The sequence below is a fragment of the Oryzias latipes genome, chromosome 17 (genome assembly GCF_002234675.1).
Source record: "Oryzias latipes chromosome 17, ASM223467v1".
Lineage (NCBI taxonomy): Eukaryota > Metazoa > Chordata > Actinopteri > Beloniformes > Adrianichthyidae > Oryzias > Oryzias latipes.
The window spans coordinates 30,148,716-30,170,096 of record NC_019875.2 but is presented as its reverse complement, the minus strand read 5'-3'; the positions used below and the strand labels follow the sequence as shown (position 1 = coordinate 30,170,096).

Genomic DNA, 21,381 nt, shown 5'->3' with positions numbered 1-21,381 from the left:
AGAAGGAGCTCACACAGTGGAGGGCCAAACTCTTGACCTCTGACCCGCTTTCTGCTCCTGACAATGGCGTTCTGGTGGCTCCTCCCCCTGATGGCGCGACAGTGGACCTGCCGGAGCGCGGTGGAGCCACGGCGTCCTGCAGAACACGTGAGGAAGACGAGGCTTGTATAATTGATGTGAAATGGAGGAAGAACAGCAAAAACATCCTGTTCTGGCTGCGGTTGTCTTGTCGGCCCCTGAAGGGATTCAGGAAGCGGCAGATGACTCATCCTCTCTGCTAAACGCACGTTTAGTAAAACACACGGCAGCTTCAGGTGCATCTGCCATCACGCTGCATTTACTGCAGCTCCGAGATCCGGCTCTCTGCTGCTCTCTGAAGACGGAGGAGACGCTCCCCCGCAGGAACATTCAGGCTGGTTCCTGTGGCTGCACCGTCACACGAATGTGGCTCATGTTCATGTGTGACGTTTGGACACGTCAGAGCCTCCCAGTGTCGGCTTCAGTCAGTCAATTAGTTAGAAGAGTTAAAAAAAAAAAAGCTCTGTTGACCCCAAACATCTGCAGATGTTGAAAGTTCCAGAATGAGCTCACAGGAAACACGAGCCGAACAGAACCAGGCGTTCCTCTGGAGGCCGTGCAGCTCTGATCTGGACATGAAATCTTCATTAGGAGGCGCAGACCTCGGCGCTCCGGAGGAAGCAGGAGACTCCTGCTCCCTCCTGCTTCCTGTTCTTCTCTTCTGCACCTTCCTTCTTCCTCCAACAGCCTCCTGTAGGAGACTCCTGGAGGAAGTAGGAAGGTGCAGGAATCTGAATGAAGAAGCAGGCGGCTTTTGAACCGACTAGTTGCTTTCAAACCATCAAAAGTGTCAAAGACATCCAATTTATGAATTTAAAAAGCTCCAAGCAAGAATCCAGAAGGACATTTTCTGTTTGGATCGTGGAAATCACTTGAATTTGCTGCAGCGGCGCTCCTCCAAGTTTTGGATGAAATCTCTGAATGTAGGTCAGGTGCTGGCAGGAAGCTGCTGGCGGCGAGCGGCCTGTAAGGCAGCACTGAGGGTTCAGAAAGGAAAAAGCTGCCATAAGACGGATTCTGTGAGAGAAACGGCTGACGTGTGTGTGTGTGTGTGTGTGTGTGTCCCTCATACATCTGCTGAACACCTTTCAATATCTCCCATTGATCCCAGACCAGATGTATTAAAACAACTGCGAGCTTCCCGCCCCGAGGGTCCACTTAGTACCGAGTCCAATAACAGTTCGACAGCCCGCCGGCTAATGGAGACTCTTATCAAAGCGCCAGTCGGCCATGCTTTGTCTACCCCCCCCCGCCTGTCCACGCCGTCCCTCAGCTTTGTGCTTCAAAGCCCTGATGAACAATCAGCGCATCTCTCATTATTGAACATATGAGATTCATTTAGTCCCGCAGCAGCCTGGAGTGATGTTATTACAGGAAAATCAATGTCCCTCCTGTTGTTCTCTGGGCTGGGGGGTGGAGGGGGGGGCGCACACACACACATCTGCTTTCATAATACAACTGCTGACCTTGCTGTCAAAGACTGAGCCAGAGAGGCCGACTGTTGTTTATCAGAGCTTTATCAAGCCTCTGCGGCCTCACAGACATCAGGCTGGGGGGGGGGGGGTGTTAACAGTTCCTGCATAAATAAATGATTTATCGTTCCAGTTTGGAGATCCTCCGCTCACTTCTTTTACCCAGAATTCCTGAGATCCAGGGATTCCCTTCATTCCTGAAAACACAGCAGACCTGCTGGATGACCTTTTGACCTTTTAAAGAGGACGGCTCAATAGGGTGGGTGTGGGTGTGTATGGGGGGGCGCTGTCATTTTTTTTGACATGATTGTATTGATAAAAAAGATGAGACAAATCTACAGGCAATTCCTCCAGGAATCGTGGGCCGAGGTCACGTCAACCCGCCGCCGCCGCCGCCGCCGCTTCCAGAGAAAACTTCAATCCGCTCAGAAACGGATTCTGGGATTAGAAACCAGCTTCTATGGGTGTCGTAGTGTGAAAGTGTCCATCATAAAGTCCATTTCCAGAAGCACAGTATGTGAACAAACGTCTCAGGGTTGACCTGACTGACCGCCATCTTTCTACAGCAGCCCAGGAGGGACAAACCAAACCCCATAAGCTCTGGAGGAGACCTTTGAGCTTCTCAGGGTTGCTGGATTTTCTTTTCTTTTTTTTTGTGGTTTGAAGTGAGAGGCTGACGTGACGTTTCAGCCCAAAGGTTTCAAAACCTACAGAAGAAAAAAACTCTGGTCGGCGCTGATAGAAAAAAAAAACCCTCCAAGGACGCAGATACTGCAGAAGACACGAGGTCTGACACACTTTTATTATGTTTAAACAGGCAGACGCAGCGTCTGCATAGCGTCTATCAGCTCAGCCAGTCAAGAATGTCAACAAATATGACCAGCAGTCGCCTCAGGCAAACATCATCATCATATTTCAATGAAGCTTGGGAGCAAACTTCCCTTTAGACGCTGTGCGGCAGCAGCTTCAGGTGAAGGTTGGAGTTTACGTGGTTCTTTAAATGCAACATGTTTACTACCTTGAATCAACATGGAAGGCCGTCTCCCACAGACACCACCGACACTGGTCATACGTGGAAAAAGGGAGAAATGTTTTTACGTTGAATGTTCACAGATGTGTCAGGAATGAACCACGCTAAGAACACGGCATGAACATGTGATTATTGTGCTTTCAGTGGTGATTCCTGCCGTTTATGCCTCAGAAAAGTTATACATCAGTGAAGTCTGTCAGACAAATGTGAGACGGTCGTGGAAAGACACACATTTGTGTACGCATCTCACAAAAATCACACACGATTTACGTAATAAACGACATAAAATACACTAAACTGCATTATTCTCAACCAACAGTGTTAAATGTCCAGAAACTCTCCTTTGAGTTTGAATTCACGTAAAGACTGAAACCCTCGACGGACGGAAGAAACACGCACGAACGACGCAATGGAACACGAAAGACCAGAATGTCATTCGTGGGAAATGCGTTAAACGGATGTAGCGGCTGCGTGACGCGACCCTCACCGCGAAGTGCTGAAGCATCAGAGTCAGAGAAAAAAAACAAGAACACAATGTACACAAAAAAAACCCCACAGACATGCAAATACACACATACATGTTTACCAACATGGGATTAAAATTCATGCATAGGTTGACATGTTAACAGTAACATAATTTTTATTTTCTTTAGTTTTTCAAACTTAAAGATTTTTGTCCAAACACGGTTTTGTTCCAGAAACAGAAGAACATTTCTGGACGATTCAGACATAAAAATGATTCTGAAGTTATACTCTTTAAAAAAACGGAGTTACATAAACAATATTCACACATTTGAATGTGTGGATTCAAATAATCGAACATATTTCTATGTTTCACTGAAATTCTTGTTTTTTATTTTTCTAAATCTCTTTTTATCGCGTTTTCTGCTCGCGGATCCTCCGCGTTCTCGTTTTTGTGATTAAAGGAACTAAAGTAACGCGTTACAATCCTACTTTTACTTTTAAAGGCCAGTGACGTGTCTGTTGGGGGGGGGGGGGGTTACTGTGATCCAGAAAAGGAAGGTTCTTCCTCGTTTCTGCGACCTCCAACGTCCCCCCCACCCGACGCGCGTGCGTGTTTGTGCGCGCAGCCTCGGCAGCTCCCAGACGCGCAGACAGACAGACGGATCGACAGACGAGACACCCCCGCATAGTTTCCGTCAGCCCGGTGACGTCTCCGCCTCTCGTGCCTGTGACGTGCGGGGCTGCGCGGAGCGTCTCGCCGCATCTCGTTCAGGACCCGGGAGGCGCGCGGACGACCGTCACGGCTCAGGCGAGTGTCCGGCGGGGAGCGCGCGGTCCGCCGCGGATCTCCGGTTCCGACTAACGGCAGCGGTTCATCGGCGGGGTGGTGGGGGGGGGGGGAGCTAACCTGCTTTAGCCGCCCGCATCGCCCTCCATCAGCGGCTAACACGCTCGGTCCGCTGCGGTAACCGGCGTATCGGCCTCCGTGCGGGGGCAGCGTCCCTCTCGAGGCTCCGCTGACCGTCGGAGAGTTCGGTCCGAACCGGGTCGGACCGTTTTACGGGTTAAGTTAGCTGCCTTTTTGAAGCCGTTTGTTTCTGTTGGGCTGCGCGGGGGTGGGGGGTTCGCTGGTTACTGAAGACCCCCCCCCCCGCCGGTTTTAACGGATTTCCTCCTAAAGTCTGTTCGCCCTCAGTTCTGCCTGACAGGATCAGACTCGACCCTCCCGCTCACCGGAGCGCGGCTCCCCCCGCAGACGGTAGTGCAGACAGTGAATGTCATTACCGGGACTGTCTGCGTGCCGGACGGGGAGGGGGGGGGGGGGGTATGGCGCGTACGTGCCTTCCCTGCGGCAGCGAAGGGAGCACCTCCGGGACGGGGGGCTCACTGCGGGCTCACAGATGATGTGCGGGAGTCCCGAGCAGACCGGAGGTCCGTAACCCCCCCGTGGGTTTGGCCTCACAAACAGCGTCATTCCGGGGGAGAGAAACCCGCAAACCCCGCAGCTGCAGCAGAAGCGTCGCGTGCTCCCCTTTGATGCGGGACGAGCCCGCAGAAATCCTGTTCAGGATCACGCATGTGTGGCCGTCGTACTGCAGCAGCACGAGCGTGTGCGCGCGTCAGTGTGCGTGCAGGGGCTCCTGCTGTTTACCTGCTCCGGTTAAGTGAAACCTGAGAGTCTTAAAGGCAGACAACCCCCCCCCCCCCCTTAACGGTTTCATCAATAGTTTTTCACGGCGCTGATGGGGGTCAGCGCGGGGGCAAGTGGACCCCGGGGGTGGGGTGGGGGGTAAAGGGGTTTACGTTTACATCTTAAAGGCAGAAAACAGAGAAACCGCTTTATTTAATAATCGGATTTCATGGAAAGGAGTCCGATTATCGGAGTGATCGAAGTACCGGAAACGGGCTTCATGGGGGAGAGGGGGGGGGGGTTACGGAGGAGAATATTACTCTTGTTAACATTCTCAATGCAGACTTTAGGGTGGGTGGGGGGGCGTCTCACCAAAGGGGGGAGGGGTTTAAATGCTAAAATAAGCATTTAGTTGCCCCCTCCGTTCTAAAATGCGTCTTTCTCATTTCCTTCAGGCCCCAGAAGAACTGAAAGCATCATGACCTCCTACCAGAAGCTCCGCCTATTTTAGGACCCGTTTACCACGAGCGCTCAGGATGGCCGGCACCAGCGTGAAGACGCCCTTCAAGGACCTGACCTCCTTCAAGGGCAGCATGAAGCGGCTGTACCGCGAGCGCATGGAGGACGCCCCCATCAAGAAGAGGGTGATGGCGGAGATCCACTTGAAGCGCCGCTGCTTGGACTCCTTCCCCAAAGCCCCCAAAGTGAAGAGGGAGCAGGAGGAGGCGCTCCACGACGCCGAGGGCCGTTCTGAGCTGCAGGCCGCCGGCGCCGCCAGCGCCCTGGACCTGAGTCCGGGACTCAAACACACGCTGGCGCAGTTCACCCTCAGCAGCCAGAGCTCCCTCGGGGGCCCGGCCGCCTTCTCGGCCCGCACCGGCCCCGAGCATTCCGCTGCCGGTTTGCCCCCTTTGCCCTCCCCGCCCGTTTTGGGAGGGGGGCCCCTGCTGGTTCCCTGCGACAGCTCCACCGAACTCACCCACTCCCTGCTGGAGGGAGAGTCCATCTCCTGCTTCGTGGTGGGGGGGGAGAAGCGGCTGTGCCTGCCGCAGGTGCTGAACTCGGTGCTGCGGGACTTCTCGCTGCAGCAGATCAACACCGTCTGCGACGAGCTGTACGTGTACTGCTCCCGCTGCGATGCCGAGCAGCTGCACATCCTGAAGGTGCTGGGCATCCTGCCCTTCAACGCGCCGTCCTGCGGCCTCATCACGCTGACGGACGCCCAGCGGCTGTGCAACGCCCTGCTGCGTCCCGGCGCCGTCCTGCCCCCCGACCCCAGCGGGAAGCTGTCGGTGCTGAAGGAGAGCGAGACCAGCTTCCAGGTGGAGCACCAGTGTCTGGGCATGTGTCAGGGCCTGTTCGCGCCGCAGTTCTACAGCCAGCCCGAGGCGCCGTGCATCCAGTGCGTGGAGTGCCAGCTGCTGTTCTCGCCCCAGACCTTCGTCATGCATTCGCACAAGTCGCCCGACAAGAGGACCTGCCACTGGGGCTTCGACTCGGCCAAGTGGCCCTGCTACCTGCAGCTGGCCAGGAAGTACCAGGGGACCGCCGAGGAGCCCAAGCTCAAGCTGCTGCTGGACGAGGTCAAGGAGAAGTTCAACTACCAGCTCCGGAGATCAGCGGACAAAGTAAGTGAACCGCAGAAGGCTGCCGAGCCAGAACCGCCAGAACCCTGAACCGGGTCCATGACTGGTTTCCATTTGCACCTAATGGTCAAAGGCTCCGTGAAAGGATGGGGGTGTAACGGTTCGTTTGAACCACGGTCTGATTCTCTGCCCTAAAGTGGATCCAGATCCTCTTGATCCAAACTTCCAGCAGTGAGACTCAGACAGAAATTCCTGCTACTGAACAGTTTTCCAGATTCTTGGATTTCTTCCAGATCATCAAGTTAAATAAAATCTGTGTCCAAACCAACAAGTAAACTAGAATGAATGTCAAATCCATTCACATGATAGTTTCCCAAAGTTCATCCAAAGGGAACATTCGTGGAACATTCTAGCACATGTATATATATGTGTGTCGTCCGCTGTGATTGGTCGTTTTTATGTCATAGTCACATTATCCTACCGTACCTCAATGCAGATGATATATACTAAGATGGATTATTATTTGGTCTGTTGTTGAGACCGTTTATTAAAGATTTAGGTTGTAGGTTGTTTTGAGTCGATGAACGACTTTTCTCAGATCGATCTTGTTGGGTCAGTCGATTGCCGCCCCCCCCCCCCAAAGGGTCTTGGAGGTGGACATGGGTTTGATGTTGTGACGGATCAGGTTCCTTTGATGTTGTCCCGGGGACGGGTTCCTGGGTTTGGGGGGTTGAAATGTTCGGCCCTGCAGGTCTGAGGACGCGTCCGTCCAGCAGACCCGGTCAGACCGTCTGTCTGCAGCGTCCCTGCAGGTCAGCTGAAGGTCACTCCCCATCAACCAGGCTGCCGGTTCGATCCCCGATCACGTTAACCAGCTTTACATGTAACCACTGCCGTCCGTCCCCTACAGAGTCCCGCCGGGTCGGGTCACGGTTACAGCTCCTCTTTCTAGGAAAGAATGAATATTCTTTAACATGCTTACAGAATGACTAAAATGGTATGATCCAAACAATATTTCTGATACTTTGGTCATTAATTATTAACCCTTGCCCAGAGTTGCCTAGCAACCAGAAGTAAAACCTGCTTTAATTTTGTAAAATCCATATTTTCCAAGGACCTTTCTACCTGCTAGCAAAGCACGGCCAGGATTCTATCGTTTTGTCTTCACGTGGAAATAAAAACAAGGTAGGAGGAAATGTGCCGGTCGGAGGTCAGAGGTAAAGGCTCTGACCTCTGACCCCTCATCCTCCTGGTTGTGGGCGGAGCCTGTGTCTGGTTGGTGCAGCTACGTCCCTCCTGAAGTGAACTGCAGCTCGTTGCCGTTGCAGCTTCTTTATCAGCAGAGAAAACTGGAGCAAAGGGGCCCGCAGAGCCCCCCCACCACAGGAGTTAGATGTGACAGCAAAGGGCTTATTATGGTCTGTCTCTGCGGGTTCTGGTGGACCTTGTTGCTCAAAGGCAAAGGAACATGAGGCAGCAGCAAACTGAGTGGAAGCAGACAACAGGTGAGACAGCAGCCAGACCGTGCGTGGAGCATGGCGGCTGCGCGGCAGCCAGACCGTGCGTGGAGCATGGCGGCTGCGCGTGCGTGGGGCATGGCGGCTGCACGTGCGTGGAGCATGGCGGCTGCGCGTGCGATGAGAGCTGCAGGCGGGGATGACACATCTTTGGGTTTCCGTCTCACACTTGGCCGGCTCTCACCACAGTCTGAGGTGTCGTCTTCTCTCTGCGCTGTCTGCCACTCTGGCGGCCCCCCCCCCCCCCCCTCCACCCCCATGCGTTGGTCTGTTGGAGCAGACAATCACCCAGAATGCCACAGGAGATGATGGCTAAGGAACCTGAAGGAAACCGGTGATTTGTGGCGTATAAAGCCTCTCTGAAGCAGAAGGATGAGTGTGCAGAAGCCCCCCCCCCCCCCCCCCCCCCCCCCCCCCCCCGAGTGTGCTCCCTGTTTCTGCGTAATGAAAGTGCTGAAGAGGAAGTGAGGCGGGTGGACCGTCTGTCACCCTGAACATCCCCTGGAGTCGGGGGGGGGCGTCCAGCCACCTCGCTGCTGTGCTGTGACTCATCTTTTCCCCAGTCTGGCAGATGTTTTTGGAGCCCCCCCTCCCTCCTCAGTGTCGGTCTGAGCCCTCACACACACACACACACACACACACACACCCCGTCAATGCTCACATTGACTACGTTGGGTTTTTTCACTGGCGGCATCCCTCCTCCCATGGTGGCGTCCTGTCAGAGCTGTTTCAGACTGCAGCACCGGACGCCATAATCCTCACTTTGTGCCTAAAAGTTGTGCAGATCTGAGTAAACAGGCGCAGACGCCGCGGACAGACGGCGATATGACTGGTGGCGTTCTTCTCGTGACGTTTCTGGTCTGCGAGGCGGTGAAGGTCGCCCATAATTAAGGATGACACATCAGACGGGTATTTTCCGCTTTCTTAGAAGGCAGGAAGCTGCGAACATGTGGCTTTGGCTTTACCCACTTATGAAACTTCACTGCATGCCAGAAGTTTCTGCAGCATGTAAACAATCCCGAGCGTTGCTCACGTTCGGCTCCCATCTGGAGACGTTTCTCCTGCAGAGGTGAGGCGTTTTTGGGGTTTGAACCCGCAGCTGTTCAGCAGGGAGGCTGCAGGCGCGTCTGGACTCAGCAGCGTGGTCCAAACAGGGAAAATGTGTTTGTTGTTTGTGAGACTCAGTCAGACAGCAACAACGGCCCTCCTCTGTCTGTCACCGTCTGCGCAGACCGCAGACGGCTGCACCACTTTGGCTTCCTCTCAACCCTATCTGGAAACCAGAGACTTCATTACCTCAGACCAGCTGCACTGTCTGTCTTCCTGTCTGTCTGTCTTCCTGTCTGCCTGTATTTCTGTCTGCCTGTATTCCCGTCTCACTGTCTCACTGTCTCACTGTCTGCCTGCATTTCTGTCTCACTGTCTGCCTGTCTCACTGTCTGCCTGTCTTCCTGTCTTCCTGTCTGCCTGTCTCACTGTCTGCCTGTATTCCCATCTCACTGTATTCCCATCTCACTGTCTGCCTGTCTCACTGTCTGCCTGTATTCCCATCTCACTGTCTTCCTGTCTCACTGTCTGCCTGTATTTCTGTCTCACTGTCTTCCTGTCTCACTGTCTGCCTGTCTTCCTGTCTCACTGTCTGCCTATCTTTCTGTCTTACTGTCTGCCTGTCTCACTGTCTGCCTGTCTTCCTGTCTCACTGTCTGCCTTTCTCACTGTCTGCCTGTATTTCTGTCTTACTGTCTGCCTGTCTTTCTGTCTGCTTGTCTTCCTGTCTCACTGTCTGCCTGTATTTCTGTCTCACTGTCTCCCTGTCTTCCTGTCTGCCTGTCTGTACCGTTTATCCTCTCCCTCTGTTGCGTTCTTTCTGTTGGTTCTTCACACATTCAGCTCTTTGTCATCCTCTGGTTCTTGTCTCCACCTGAGACGCAGACAAAAACGCAGGAAACAGACAAATGACCTGATATCCACGACGCAGACGACACGCAGACGGACAGGCAGACAGCCTGGCGGGGGGGCTGGTTCTGGACTCTTCCCTGTTTGTGTTCAGACGTTCTCCTTGATTTTGCCCCAAAGAAGAATGTTGTCCATGTACCCCCCCCCCAGGTCATGCCTGCATGAGGATGAATGGAATAAAAGAGGAAACTTGACCCCCCCCCCCCCCCCCCCCCCCGGTTTTCTGGGTTTTCTAACATTTAGAGGTGGAGGAGAAACTTCTCCTTAACACCCCCTTAAATAACCAGCACCATATGACACGCGATCATTGTGAGGGGGGGGGGGTGTTCGTGTCCACTCCAGTGCTCTGAAGGGGCTCACAGGGGCCCCTCAGGTGGGAGGGGCTGAACCAGGGGGCCTCTGGTATGTCACCATCAGGTCAGTATTACGGAGCTCACTGAGGGGGGAGGGGGGCAGTTTTCCGTCCCGTCCCACAAAACAAGACGTATTTCCCACCCGAGTCTCGTTATCTTGCAACAAGCCCCCCCTCCGTGTTTGCATGCCGGTGGTGGTGAGGCCGCAAAAATGGATTTGTCCAGGCAGAGGGGAGGAGCCCCGCCCGTCCCAGCCACATGTCCTGCAACCCCCCCCCAAGACTCAACACACGAGCTGAGGAAAGAGTCTGCGCAGATAGAAGTGTGTCTGCGCTGCAGTCAGGCGTTTCGATGCAGACGAGCTGCAGGAACGCGGCTGCAAACAGATATGCGCCCCTCCCCCGGCGACTGTGTTTTTCACCAAATACTCGCTCTTAATGCCACATTAAGGGCCCCGCCCCCCCCAGACAGGAACAGGTAATCAAATGCCCCGAAGCCCTGACCTCCATGCTGCTCGGGGCCGGCTGAAGGCGGCGCTCCGCTTCTGCACGCTGATGGGTTTTTCACGCCGTTATTCCCACCTGCAGCGCTGCCACTCATGGGGATCGTGGCGCACACATGCAAACATGCCGCCGTGTTGCCTCACATCACTGGGGGGTCCGGCTCCGCTCAGGTGGAGCCAAGTTTCCCTGTGGTTTCCCATCATCCTTTGCTTCTTCTCAGCTCTCTGTGTGAGTGGTCTTCTTTACAGTTATGGATTTTTATGCAGATTGCGTGTCTGCAAACTGGATGTTGACTCTGGCGGGGAAATGGCCGACGCTCCTGCTGGGGAGATGTGCCCCCCCCAGAAGCTTATCAACCCTGACTTTCCCCTTCAAAGACCGCAGCGTCGCTCGCCGTTTTACTTCTGCCCTTGCTCAACCAGCGGCTGTGACAGGGCCGCTCTGTGACGACGGGCATCCGGATGCCGGCGCCGGCCGCAGTGAGTCATCGCTCCGCTGCTGAGCTTTTGAGGGGGGGGGGGCAGCAGATATCCCAGTGAAGCGGAGCGGCCCACACCTGAAGACAGATTTGACTATTTCAGTAAAGACACCAAGACGCTGACGGCGTCCTGACTCAGACGAATGAGTCACAGGAAGCTGCAGGAGATGCGTCTGCGCTCCTCCATCAGTCGGGGGGGTCACACATGCACAGGACCCCCCCACCCCCCCCACCGCCTTCTCCGTCCTGCTGACTGAGTCACGGAGCTCCATGCTGCTCCCAGCTCCCCGAGGAGCCAGGCCAGCGATTTATCACCTGTTTGATCTTCGACCAGGTGTGTCGGCTGAGCGCTCTGACTCAACTGTAATGAGATTTTCCAAACCCCGCCGCGCCTCCCCGGCTGCTCCTCCAGACGAAGGAGTCTGGAGATTAAATTCACTTCAGAAGTTTGAAACCCCCTTTAGAAGTGGAGGGAGGGTCACGCTCACATTTGCAGCGTTTGCGTGGCAGAGTGGGTCACACTCTGCTCCTGCAGAGAGGAGCAGCAGAGGCTTCAAACGCGCGGGGGGAGGCGCTGCGGGGAGACGGAGGAGCGGTCGCTCCAGAGGCTCCTCCGAGAAGGCGCAGTGGAGAACGGGGCTGCTGAACATCACCGAGACATTATGGGATGTTCTGACATAAGGAGCCTCCTCCTGTGCTGGGAGGCGTGTCAGTGGAAGCTGTGAACGTGTTGCTCAGAGAGCAGGTCGGCCTGTCTCCATTTTGTGATTTCTGTGAGGCTGGCGTGCTGGCAGCCTCGCTCGGCTCTCACTCTGCTTAGCAACGCTCGCCTCCCCCGCCTCCCTCACCCCCCTCCTGTCTCTCAGCTCTCCGGCTTGTTTCATCTTCCCAGCCGTGAGTTCCTCCTAACGGAGAACCGCCGGCTCCGGGTGGGCTTCAGCCGCCACCTGCTCTTTGAAGAAGGTCCTCGCCGACCGTTCCAACCCGCCAAAGGTCGTCTTTTCCTGCGCTAACGGCGTCTGCGTCACCGCATCCTTCCTGTTTCTCTGAAACGGAGGATTTCAGGACGTCTTCATGGAAACAGAGAAGCTTGTCTTTCATTTAAAGCTCTCTGTCACACGGACGCACTTACGCACACACAACACACACACACTCCACACAAACACACCACACACACACACACACTCCACACACACACACACACACACACTCATCACACACACACACTGTGGCCCAGATGAAGCTCAGATGATGAGTACAGTCATCCGCAGACAAGACAAGGGCCCACTGGCCTCATTCTCAGTGGATGCGTCCTCGGGGGGCGTGGCCTGCGCTCGTGTCTGTATTTGTTTGCTGGCAGTGAACTGCGTCATCCTCCCACATCGATGCTCTCTCCCATGTTTGTGTGTGCTCTCTCACATAGGTGAGCCCCAACAGCTTTAGTAATTATTCTGGTCCTGGGGGGGGGGGAGTGGAGCGCGCACGCTGAGCCGCTCTGCTGGAGGCCGCCGCTGACACATATACGGCGGCTTCAAAGCCTCGTTAGGCTGCCGCTTACAGAACGGCCGTCCAGGAGGGTTCTGCTCAGAGGTTCTGAAGACTCCACAGGGTTCTTCAGAACCTCTGAGCAGAACTCCAATATATTTGACTGATGCTTCATTATTGCAGCATCAAATCTGACCCTATTGATCCGTTTGTCCTGTAGGAGGCGCACAGGGATTCCTTCAGTTTCATTACTGTGACTGACCATCTTCAGTGCTTTCGTTTGCCCCAAAGGTGAACAGGAGGCAGTTGCTTAAACAAACAGCCCCCACGCAGCAGCGGGATGCGCCGCAGCTTCGGCGTCTCCTGTGCCGACGGTCTGATTGAAGCCTGAGAGCGTCACCATGGAAACCTGTCTTCTCAGTCCTGAACAAGCCCCGCCCCCTCGGAACTGCTGTCAGGCGTGTTTGATGTAGAGGGTTAAACGGCTGGATGTTGGGGGGTATCGAGCCTTTAGGCTATGGGGGGGTCAAAGTTTTGTGTGTGTTTAAGTCATGGCTTCCGTGTGTGTTTCTGTGTGTGTGTCTGATGGTTATCAGTGTCTGGTATTTGTCTCTCCAGCCATTCAGAGGTAAATGTGTCGGCGTGGTTGTGGGCGGGGCAGCAGACAGTCGTCTGCCGTCTGCTGGTTTGTTTAGGCGCCGTGCCGACCTCTCTACTTCCTGTTTCCACGCGTCACCTGTTTGTCTGGCCGTCCACCTGTCAGAGCCGGTTCCTCTGCGGTTTATTGCTGTTTATCCTTGAGGACGGTCCAGTGGTTCTGGTTCTGGACGTCGTAAACCTTTTCCTTATCAGACAAAAGCTAAGCTGTAAACATTTGTCGTCTTTTTATGGATTTGGCGTCTCACGTCCTCCAATAAATGACTTTCTGGATTCGTTCTCCCACATCAGTCTGTGTGGGGAGGGCCAGCAGAAACCATGCTGCTCCTCCAGGGGGGGTGTTCATCTGGGGGTCGGCGACAGAACTCTGATGTTAAGGTGGTTCCTGGTCTCTGTAGTTCTGAGCTTCATGAAGGATCTGCTCTGAACCGGATCTCTGCTTGATCTCAGGTTTCTGTGAGGAAAGTGCGTGCACGTCTGTCCGTTACCGTGCACGTATGGAGATACCATCTCTGTTTATAGCACAGCGTCTCTGTGCGTGAGGGGAGTCCACGTGACCACGTAGGGGCTGGACCTCCGTCTGTGTCGGTTTGTGTCAAAGGCTCCTCTGCCTCAGGGGTGTAGCGTCCAGCCGGGGCCTCCTCCTGCTTTCTGAGAGGAGGACGAGTCCTCTGGTCCCAAACTGAAGAAATGACCGCAGACACACACAGACAGAGTCACGGATGTTCCTGCAGCTCCTGCCTCTGCATGAGCGCCTGCTGCAGAAATGTCACGTGCGCCGTGGAAGTGGGTCACTGAAGTTCACATGGCGGCGTGTGTCTGCGGCGCTCGGGGGTGATGCGTGTGAAGCCGACAGACTGCAGGTGATTAAGAACAGCAGAGTTCAGCGCGGAGTGGGATCTGCCTTTGTCAGGAGGTGTGTGTGGGGAGGGGGGCACAAAGAAGTGCTCATCCTTTGGGGGGGGGGTTGTGTTTGTAGTGGGCCGTCCTGGGTCAGAACCTGCACTTAGGTCATGAACTGTAGGGTTCAGACAGAAACCACAACCTCTGAGACATGAACGAATGGTGACACCTAAACTTCCTGTTTCCCGCCGCCCTTCCTGCTCACCTGACAGTGACCCCCCCCCCACGCCACAGCAGTGCATGTGCTCATTATCAACACGCTCTTTGCTCTGCTATAAACGTGTGTGGGTGGTAGTGTTCTGACATTCTTGGTTTACTGTCACATGCACACGCACGTGCACATGCACGAGGACAAACGGGAATCACACAAAGTGTAAAATCCCTGCTGGGGGGGGGTTCCACAGAACTTCCACCGCAGTGTTGTTTTCTCCTTTTGTCCTCCCCCCTCCTCCCTGGCGGCTCTGCAGTGCTGCCTCCTGGATGGAAAAAAGGAAAAACCTCCAACCACAAGTATTTTCAGACGGACGAGCCCCCGCCTGTGCTCCGGCCCACCTGCAGCCGGGGGGGGCGCATGTTCTGACGCACTCGACATGTCTGTGGAGGGGGGGGGGCTCTGCAGATTATCTCTCTATAGATTTTTGTCTCACTGCCGATTGATCAGTTTTATTGTGAAAATCCCTCATTCTGATGGTTTTATTGTGAAAATCCCTCATTCTGATCTGGCAGGCTCGCTCAGAAGGTCACAGGACTTTTCCTGCGTAGTTTTCATGCTCCTTCCTTCTGATGATGAAGACCCTCATGTCTGTCACGGACCTCCTCTGTCTGTTAGGAGGCGTTCGCCATGCCTCCTTTTGACCTTCTGCTCTTCTGGTCTCCGCCTCCTCTGCGCTGAGGTCACCCTTTTTCACGCCTTTTCTGTGTCAGACGCCCCAGTTGGACGTGTAGTCCGTCTCCTTTGTCTAAAGGGTCGTCTCCAGTCTAAAACACGGAGGCGCTTCATCTGCAGCGTTCACCAAACCGCTGATCATCAAACCATCATCGGGTCTGGATCCGTCCAAACCTTTCAGTCCGTTTTGTTTCCCTGCAGCCACGGTTCCGGGGTCACTTCCTGTCTCTGTGGCATTTGTCTGACCTCTGACCTGTTTTGAAAATCGTTTCTGTGAACAGTTTCCGGAATATTTATTTTCAGTAGAATATCAGGAACCATCTTTCTCACTTCCTGTCTCTGCAGCAAATGTCTGACCTTTGACCTATGTCCTGTTTCTCTCCGTACATCAGAAGACGGGGGAGGAAGAGGAGGGCCGCGTGAGGAAGAACTCTGCAGATCTCTGCTCTGTTAATAAGTTGGACGATGCTGAACCTGCCAGAAAGGTCAGTCAAAGCCCCGCCCCCTACGGTCTACATCTGTACCTCTCACCGTCTTTGTGTGTGTGTGTGTGTGTGTGACTTTTTCTCTGTCTTTTGTGTCTTATAAAGTCTTTTTTGTTGCTGTTGTGTCACATTCCCAGTTTGTATGATTTGTGCTCCACAGGGTAAACCGTCTCCCCCCGCTCTGCTCTACAGCCATGTTTTCCCAGACATCAAGGAGGAGCCAGGACCCCCCACCCTGGTCCATCCCAGGTACTGCACCTGACTCGCTCACAAAAGACACTCAGGTTCCCATCATGCCTCTGGCTGCAGACGCCCTGACGTTCAGAATCAGACTCCATTTTTCATGGGGACAACATGATCAGACCTGTGCTGCTGAGGCTTCTGGGTAATGGAGTCTTTGCCATAGAAAACTGTTTATTCGAAGTTTGTTTTTTGGAGGAGCCCCCCCCCCCCCCCCCCATTAATCTGACTGGGATTACAGCCAAGAATTCGGGGTTTATGCTGCTGTGGTTGATGACTGACGTCAGAGTGTGTGTGGGGGGGTCTGGTCACCTGGCAGCCTCTGTGCACAGAGAGGGGGGAGGGGGGCCAGGTCTCTGCTGACATCTGAGAACTGTTCTTTTTTGGGGTGGGGGGCACAGGGAGGGGCAGCAGAGCCACTGAGCTGTCAGGCTTCACCTGGTTCAGTGCTGCAGCCTCCCTTGGGGGGCAGGGAGTCTCAGCGCCCCTCTTCTTGGCGTGCAGCCCACACAAACAGGAAGTGAGGGCCTGTAGTCTCCTCTGGAGGAGCTAAAAGACTGGCTGGAGGTTGAGTGGTGGACCCCCCCACCAAAGCAAACAGAGCAGCTGCTTCATCTTTATGCTGTCATGCGTCTCCTTTTCTCTGCAGTTACTACCTGTACACCTACGATAAGATGGTGGCGCCCAACGTGTCCCTGCGGAGGGAGGCGGAGGTGAACCCCGACATGCTGGGGGCGCTGCTCAGACAGCACTACGGCCACAGAGCCCCGGACGAGCCCCCAGTGGGTGAGTGAGCAGACAGCGGTTCAGAACCAAACACGTCCATGAAATGCTGCTTCTGTTTGACAAACGCCGGAGTTCCAGTTTGAGACCAACGTTTGTTTTTACAAAAGTCTCCATTTGATTTTATTACAGTGAGAAAAAAGGTTTGATTCTAAAACCAACATTTACTCTGAGATTCCAGATCAGCTGGAAGTTTTTCAGCATTTATGTGAACAGAACAAAAGAAAACGTGACGACTTTTCATTTGTATGAAACACACCTGTACAAAAATGATCTCACACACACATTTGATGGTGATAAACGGGCGGTTAGTGACCCCCCCTCCAGTGATGAGTCACGTCTACAGCTGTTGGACCCCCCCTCTGTTTGCTAGACCCCTTCTTTTACTCTTTAAGCCCCACCCTCCTTCATCTCAGCCTCTCTATCACACTTCTGCCCGCCCAGATCTTAGTGAATGTAATCAATGCCTCCATTCTATTATTTCCCATGATGCACCTCTGAGGCCAGCCTCAGCTGTGGGACAGCGCGCGGCGGCGTTCAGCGCTCCCACACCGACGCGGGGAAAGTTGGTGGGCGGTTCGGTAGCGCTTTGGCAGGGAAAGTGTGAGCCCCGAGGTCGGGTGTAGGCGGGGGGGTGCGCACCTGCACACCTCCCACTTCCTGTCTCTTAACCGCTTTTACCCCCTCTGTCTGGCTGTCCTCCTCAGGTCTTCACGCGTCGCCCCCCCTCACAGAGGAGGCCAAACCCCGCTGTGCCGGAGCCGCCTCGGCCACCGAGTGCCAAAGCCCGGCAGTTTCCATGGAGACCGGCAGCCCGGGCTGCAGGAAAGCCGCCCACATCCCCCCCCACAGGCTTCCTCCCCCTCCTGTGCCGCTGTTGTCCTCGGTAACGGAAGCAACGGACACAAATTCTTCCACGGGCGGCGCTGCGGCGGCCGGGGGGGGTCCGGAGGACGACAAGGACAGGATCGTGGTGGAGATCATCCAGATGTACAGCCGGCAGCAGGAGAAGCTCAACTCCACGCTGCACAAGCAGCTGCAGCTGGAGATGGTGAGAGCGTGCCCACACACTGGACCCCCCCATAACGGTGTATGTAGATGCTGGGGGGGTCACATATTCATTACAGGCTACCAGAACAACCACAGAAGGACTCCCCAGGAATGTTTGGTGGTACCAGAGGTCGGGTCCTGAACGGGTCCTTGTGTCTTCAGGAGCTGGAGGCGCTGCGGGGGGGCGAGGCGGCGCGGCTGCGGGAGCTGAGCGCAGAGCAGCGGGAGCTGCGCAGCGAGCTGGAGGCGGTCCACAGCGAGCAGACCCGGCAGCTCAGCCAGGCGCGCCAGGAGCAGCTGGAGCTGGAGACGCGTCTGGAGCAGCTCCGCCAGCAGGCCTGCGCCTGCGAGCCGGGGGCCCAGCGCCAGCAGGAGGCCCACTACGCCGCGCAGGTACGGAGCGGCGCCCGAACGGCACACGGTCGTACCGTCAGCTGTATCTGAGAACCCTGTGAGCGCAGCGTCAGGAAACTGTTTCCTTCCAGCTCCAACCAAATCCACTCAATCCAGTCTGACGGTTTCAGGAAACGGATGCCGCCATGTTGGAGCCAGGCGCTGTCAGAGAGCAGCGATTGGTCTGAGTCGGTCTTTCATCATTTCCATGGCAACCACTCTCACCAATATTGAGCTTGTTAAAGGCCACATGAAATCTGTTTTGAACGTTGGTCGTGGGGGCCAACAGGCTCCACCTACTTTTATTGAGGCATCTGATTGGTCCGTTTATAACCTGAATAACTTTAACTACAGAAAAAATATCAGTAAAAAAAATTAGAATGATCAAGTAGAACAGAACAGTTCTTCTGACCAATAGAATGACTGAGATGTTTATGTCTCTATTGAAGTCTGCGGGAGTTTGGCTTCTTGGAGCCACTTCCTGTTGAAGCGCCAGAGGGGAGGGGCCACACAGTCCAGTTCTCAGATACAGTCGATGCTTTCAGAGATGATTTTGGTTCTGCAGGATTCTGGTCGGCTCTGCCCTCCGAAGCGTTCTGGTTTTCGTCCCGCTGAACCCCTTCTCCTGTGCCCCCCCCAGCTGTCGGAGCTGCGTCAGAGGCTGGAGCGGGCCGAGGCCGACAGGCAGGAGCTGCAGGAGGAGCTGCGCAGGGAGCGGGAGGCCCGGGAGCGGCTGGAGCGCACCATCGCCCAGCTCAAGCAACAGATGGCGCAGACCGGCCTGATGGGAGGCAGCCCCTCTCCTCCTCTAACCCCCTCCACCGGCCCCCCAACCACCCACTCCCCTCCCTCCTCCTCCTCTTTGGCTGAGCCTCCCATGTCTGGCCAAAAGTAGCTGCTCCTCCTCCTCCCCCCCGTTCTGCCGACTCAACGGACAAACAGATCCTGAAGCAGAAGGGAGCTTTCATCTTGCCCCCCCCCCCATTTCAGCAATGACTTTTATTTTGAAATTTGACTTACTGTTGTTTTTCTTTCTACTTCTCTCTGAAAATATTTAAAGATTTGTGGGCATGTATGTTTGAATTAACTTATAGTTTCTACTGAACAAACCGCTGCTTGACAGACAGGAAGTGACAGACCAATCACTGACCCCGCTCTGCCCCCCCACTCTGGTATTTCTGGAGTGAGACTTGATTTTGGACATCAGCCCCTCCCTGACTGAACGCAGACGCAGGGAAGGGTCACGTCTGTTTTTCTTTAACCAGCAGCGACGGAACAGACGATTTACTCGTTTCTACAGATGCCGTCAATCATCACGAGGAGCCACGCCCTCTCCCATGTGGGAGGAGCCATCAGTGATGCTTGAAGTGACTGCTCTAGTGGCTCCCTCCCCCTGAATCATTAGGGTCTGGATTCTCGCCTCGGCCAGGCAGCGCTGGACTCCTCCCCTCACGTCACCGCCTGAACCAGCAGCCACGCCCACATTAGTGCCAAAGCTGGTGCTGCGCGCCGCTGTTTCTACGTTTATCCATATCATGATCCTTTGCTGCCCCCCACCCCCCAAACTTCACAGCCGAAGCCGTTAGTCCAACCTTTTGGGTTCTCCCCCCAGCTTTCCGCCTGGCTGAACAAACATCCCCTGCCAGGGAAGAGGGGAGGGGGGCACTGGGGGCCCCCCAGTGCATGCTGGGTGGCCTGGATGCTGCAGAGGAAGCCCTTTTTGTTGCAGAATAAGGGTAGCTGCTGTTGTGGGGGCCCTCCGCTCACCCTTGGGTGGCAATGCTGTGGGTCCCCCCTGCTCTCTGCATCCTCTCCCACAGTCATTCACCCAGCTGGGGGGGGGGCTCGGCTCAGGAGAGCAGGAAGACATCCAGTCTGAAAAAAAGCGGCCTTTTGTGGCGCCGGCTGCAGCTCCGTGTGTAAATAACGGCGTAACGGGACGCTCAGCTTTTTTATGCATCTGCTGATAATGCAGACTGATAGACGTCCCACTGTGCTCCATCCTGGTCCTCCCGGCCCCCCCTCAGTGACAGACCCTGAACGGGGAGGGAGGTATGGAGGCCGGTGCTGGAGAAGAAAACCCATAAACTCGAAACCTTTATTCTAATAATGAAAGAAGATATTTAACGCATTAATGAAAGATTTATACTGTCTTTGTAAATACAATAGTCCTAATATATTAGCTGTTCTTCTATAAATCATTTCAGGAGGTCAGAATCTGGACCAGAACCTCATGCTTTTCTACACAAACCCACTGCGGATGGGGATGGGGGGGGGGGGTCATCAGAAAACAGCCAAATAGGAAAATGAGACCCGGTTCCGCCGCCCTCCTCCTCCTCCCGTGTTTCTGAACTGATGCAACTGTTTGGTGGATTTGTATCTTAGCAGAGTTTTTAAAGTGTAGTGCAAGGCTTTTCGCTCTTTGTTAAAAAGCCCCGCCCCCAGAGCCGCGTTGCAGAAACTGTATTTCAGGAAAGACAAATGTCCCATTGTTTGCATGTTCCGTTGCCCTTCATCTCGTCTCAGAGCCACTCTTCGTCTGTTTTTAGCCAAAAAAAAAAAGAAGAATTTTTTTTTTGTCGGGAAGGCTCACATGCATGAATCTAAAGCTGTACATTTTAACCCTTAACGGTTCTATATCCAGCCTGAGGGAGTCTAAGCTCCTTTAATTGGATGTCCTTTGTGTGGGGGGGTCATTGACCTCTGACTGAAGCAAAACATCTATATCAGTATTAGTGAAAGTTCACATCTTCCCCTCTAAAGAAACTCAGATATTTGTCCACTCCAACACGAGCAGACGTGTAGAAAAATACATTTATTTTTTGTTGTTTTACGCTGAAAATTGTTTGCATTTGTTACGGGGGGGGGTCTCTCCTCTGTGTGCAGTGCAGATATTCCCCGGGACACGGATCAGTACAAACCAGTCCCACAGGATCTTTGTGTGTGCGGGGGGGGGGGGCCGTCATCTCCAGCCTCTGGAGGGGCAGCGATGGGGGGTGGGGGGGGGTGGATCACACGTATCACTGTTTACTGCATTTTCATTGAACATATCCAGATAAAGATGGATGGACCCCCCCTCTGCGGCGTCAGAACTCCAGTTTGACGAGAGTTTGGTTCTTGCATGAATAGAGACACTGTTCTCCTACCTCATGTTGTGATATAAGATGTTTTTTAAACCCAGGACACCGCATCTCTAACTGTCCATCATCCATACTGACTAGTAGAGCCTGTAAAAGCTTTTAGCCGATACCTCAGTTGTATTTAATGTTTGCTCATATGTTCCTCCTGGTTTGAGACGGTGTAAATAAACCCTGTATAGACGATGAACTTGGATCCAATTCAAGTAAAGTTCTGTAGTGTCAAGGCCGCTCGTGTCCTGTGCTTTGATCCTCTCTAACGTACTGCACAGAAAGATGAATATCCACCACAAA

The 21,381-nt window shown here is 54.2% G+C and overlaps 1 protein-coding gene across 3 annotated transcripts; it reads left to right on the top strand.

Moving 5' to 3' along the window:
* Positions 1 to 3,565: 3,565 nt before the first annotated feature.
* skil (SKI like proto-oncogene) lies at positions 3,566 to 21,317 on the top strand. 3 transcript variants are annotated; one of them, XM_023964865.1, is made up of 8 exons: positions 3,566 to 3,853; positions 5,131 to 6,303; positions 15,392 to 15,484; positions 15,645 to 15,733; positions 16,374 to 16,510; positions 17,215 to 17,558; positions 17,720 to 17,950; positions 18,516 to 21,317. In XM_023964865.1, exons 2-8 carry the CDS (start codon positions 5,212 to 5,214, stop codon positions 18,843 to 18,845), a joined length of 2,316 nt encoding a protein of 771 aa, XP_023820633.1. In that variant the 5' UTR covers positions 3,566 to 3,853; positions 5,131 to 5,211; the 3' UTR covers positions 18,846 to 21,317. The 3 variants fall into 3 exon arrangements, with proteins under 3 accessions (XP_023820633.1, XP_023820635.1, XP_023820634.1); XM_023964867.1 differs by having other exon boundaries at positions 3,569 to 3,853; positions 18,591 to 21,317; XM_023964866.1 differs by lacking the exon at positions 3,566 to 3,853 and adding an exon at positions 3,999 to 4,108.
* The last annotated feature ends 64 nt before the right edge of the window (positions 21,318 to 21,381 follow it).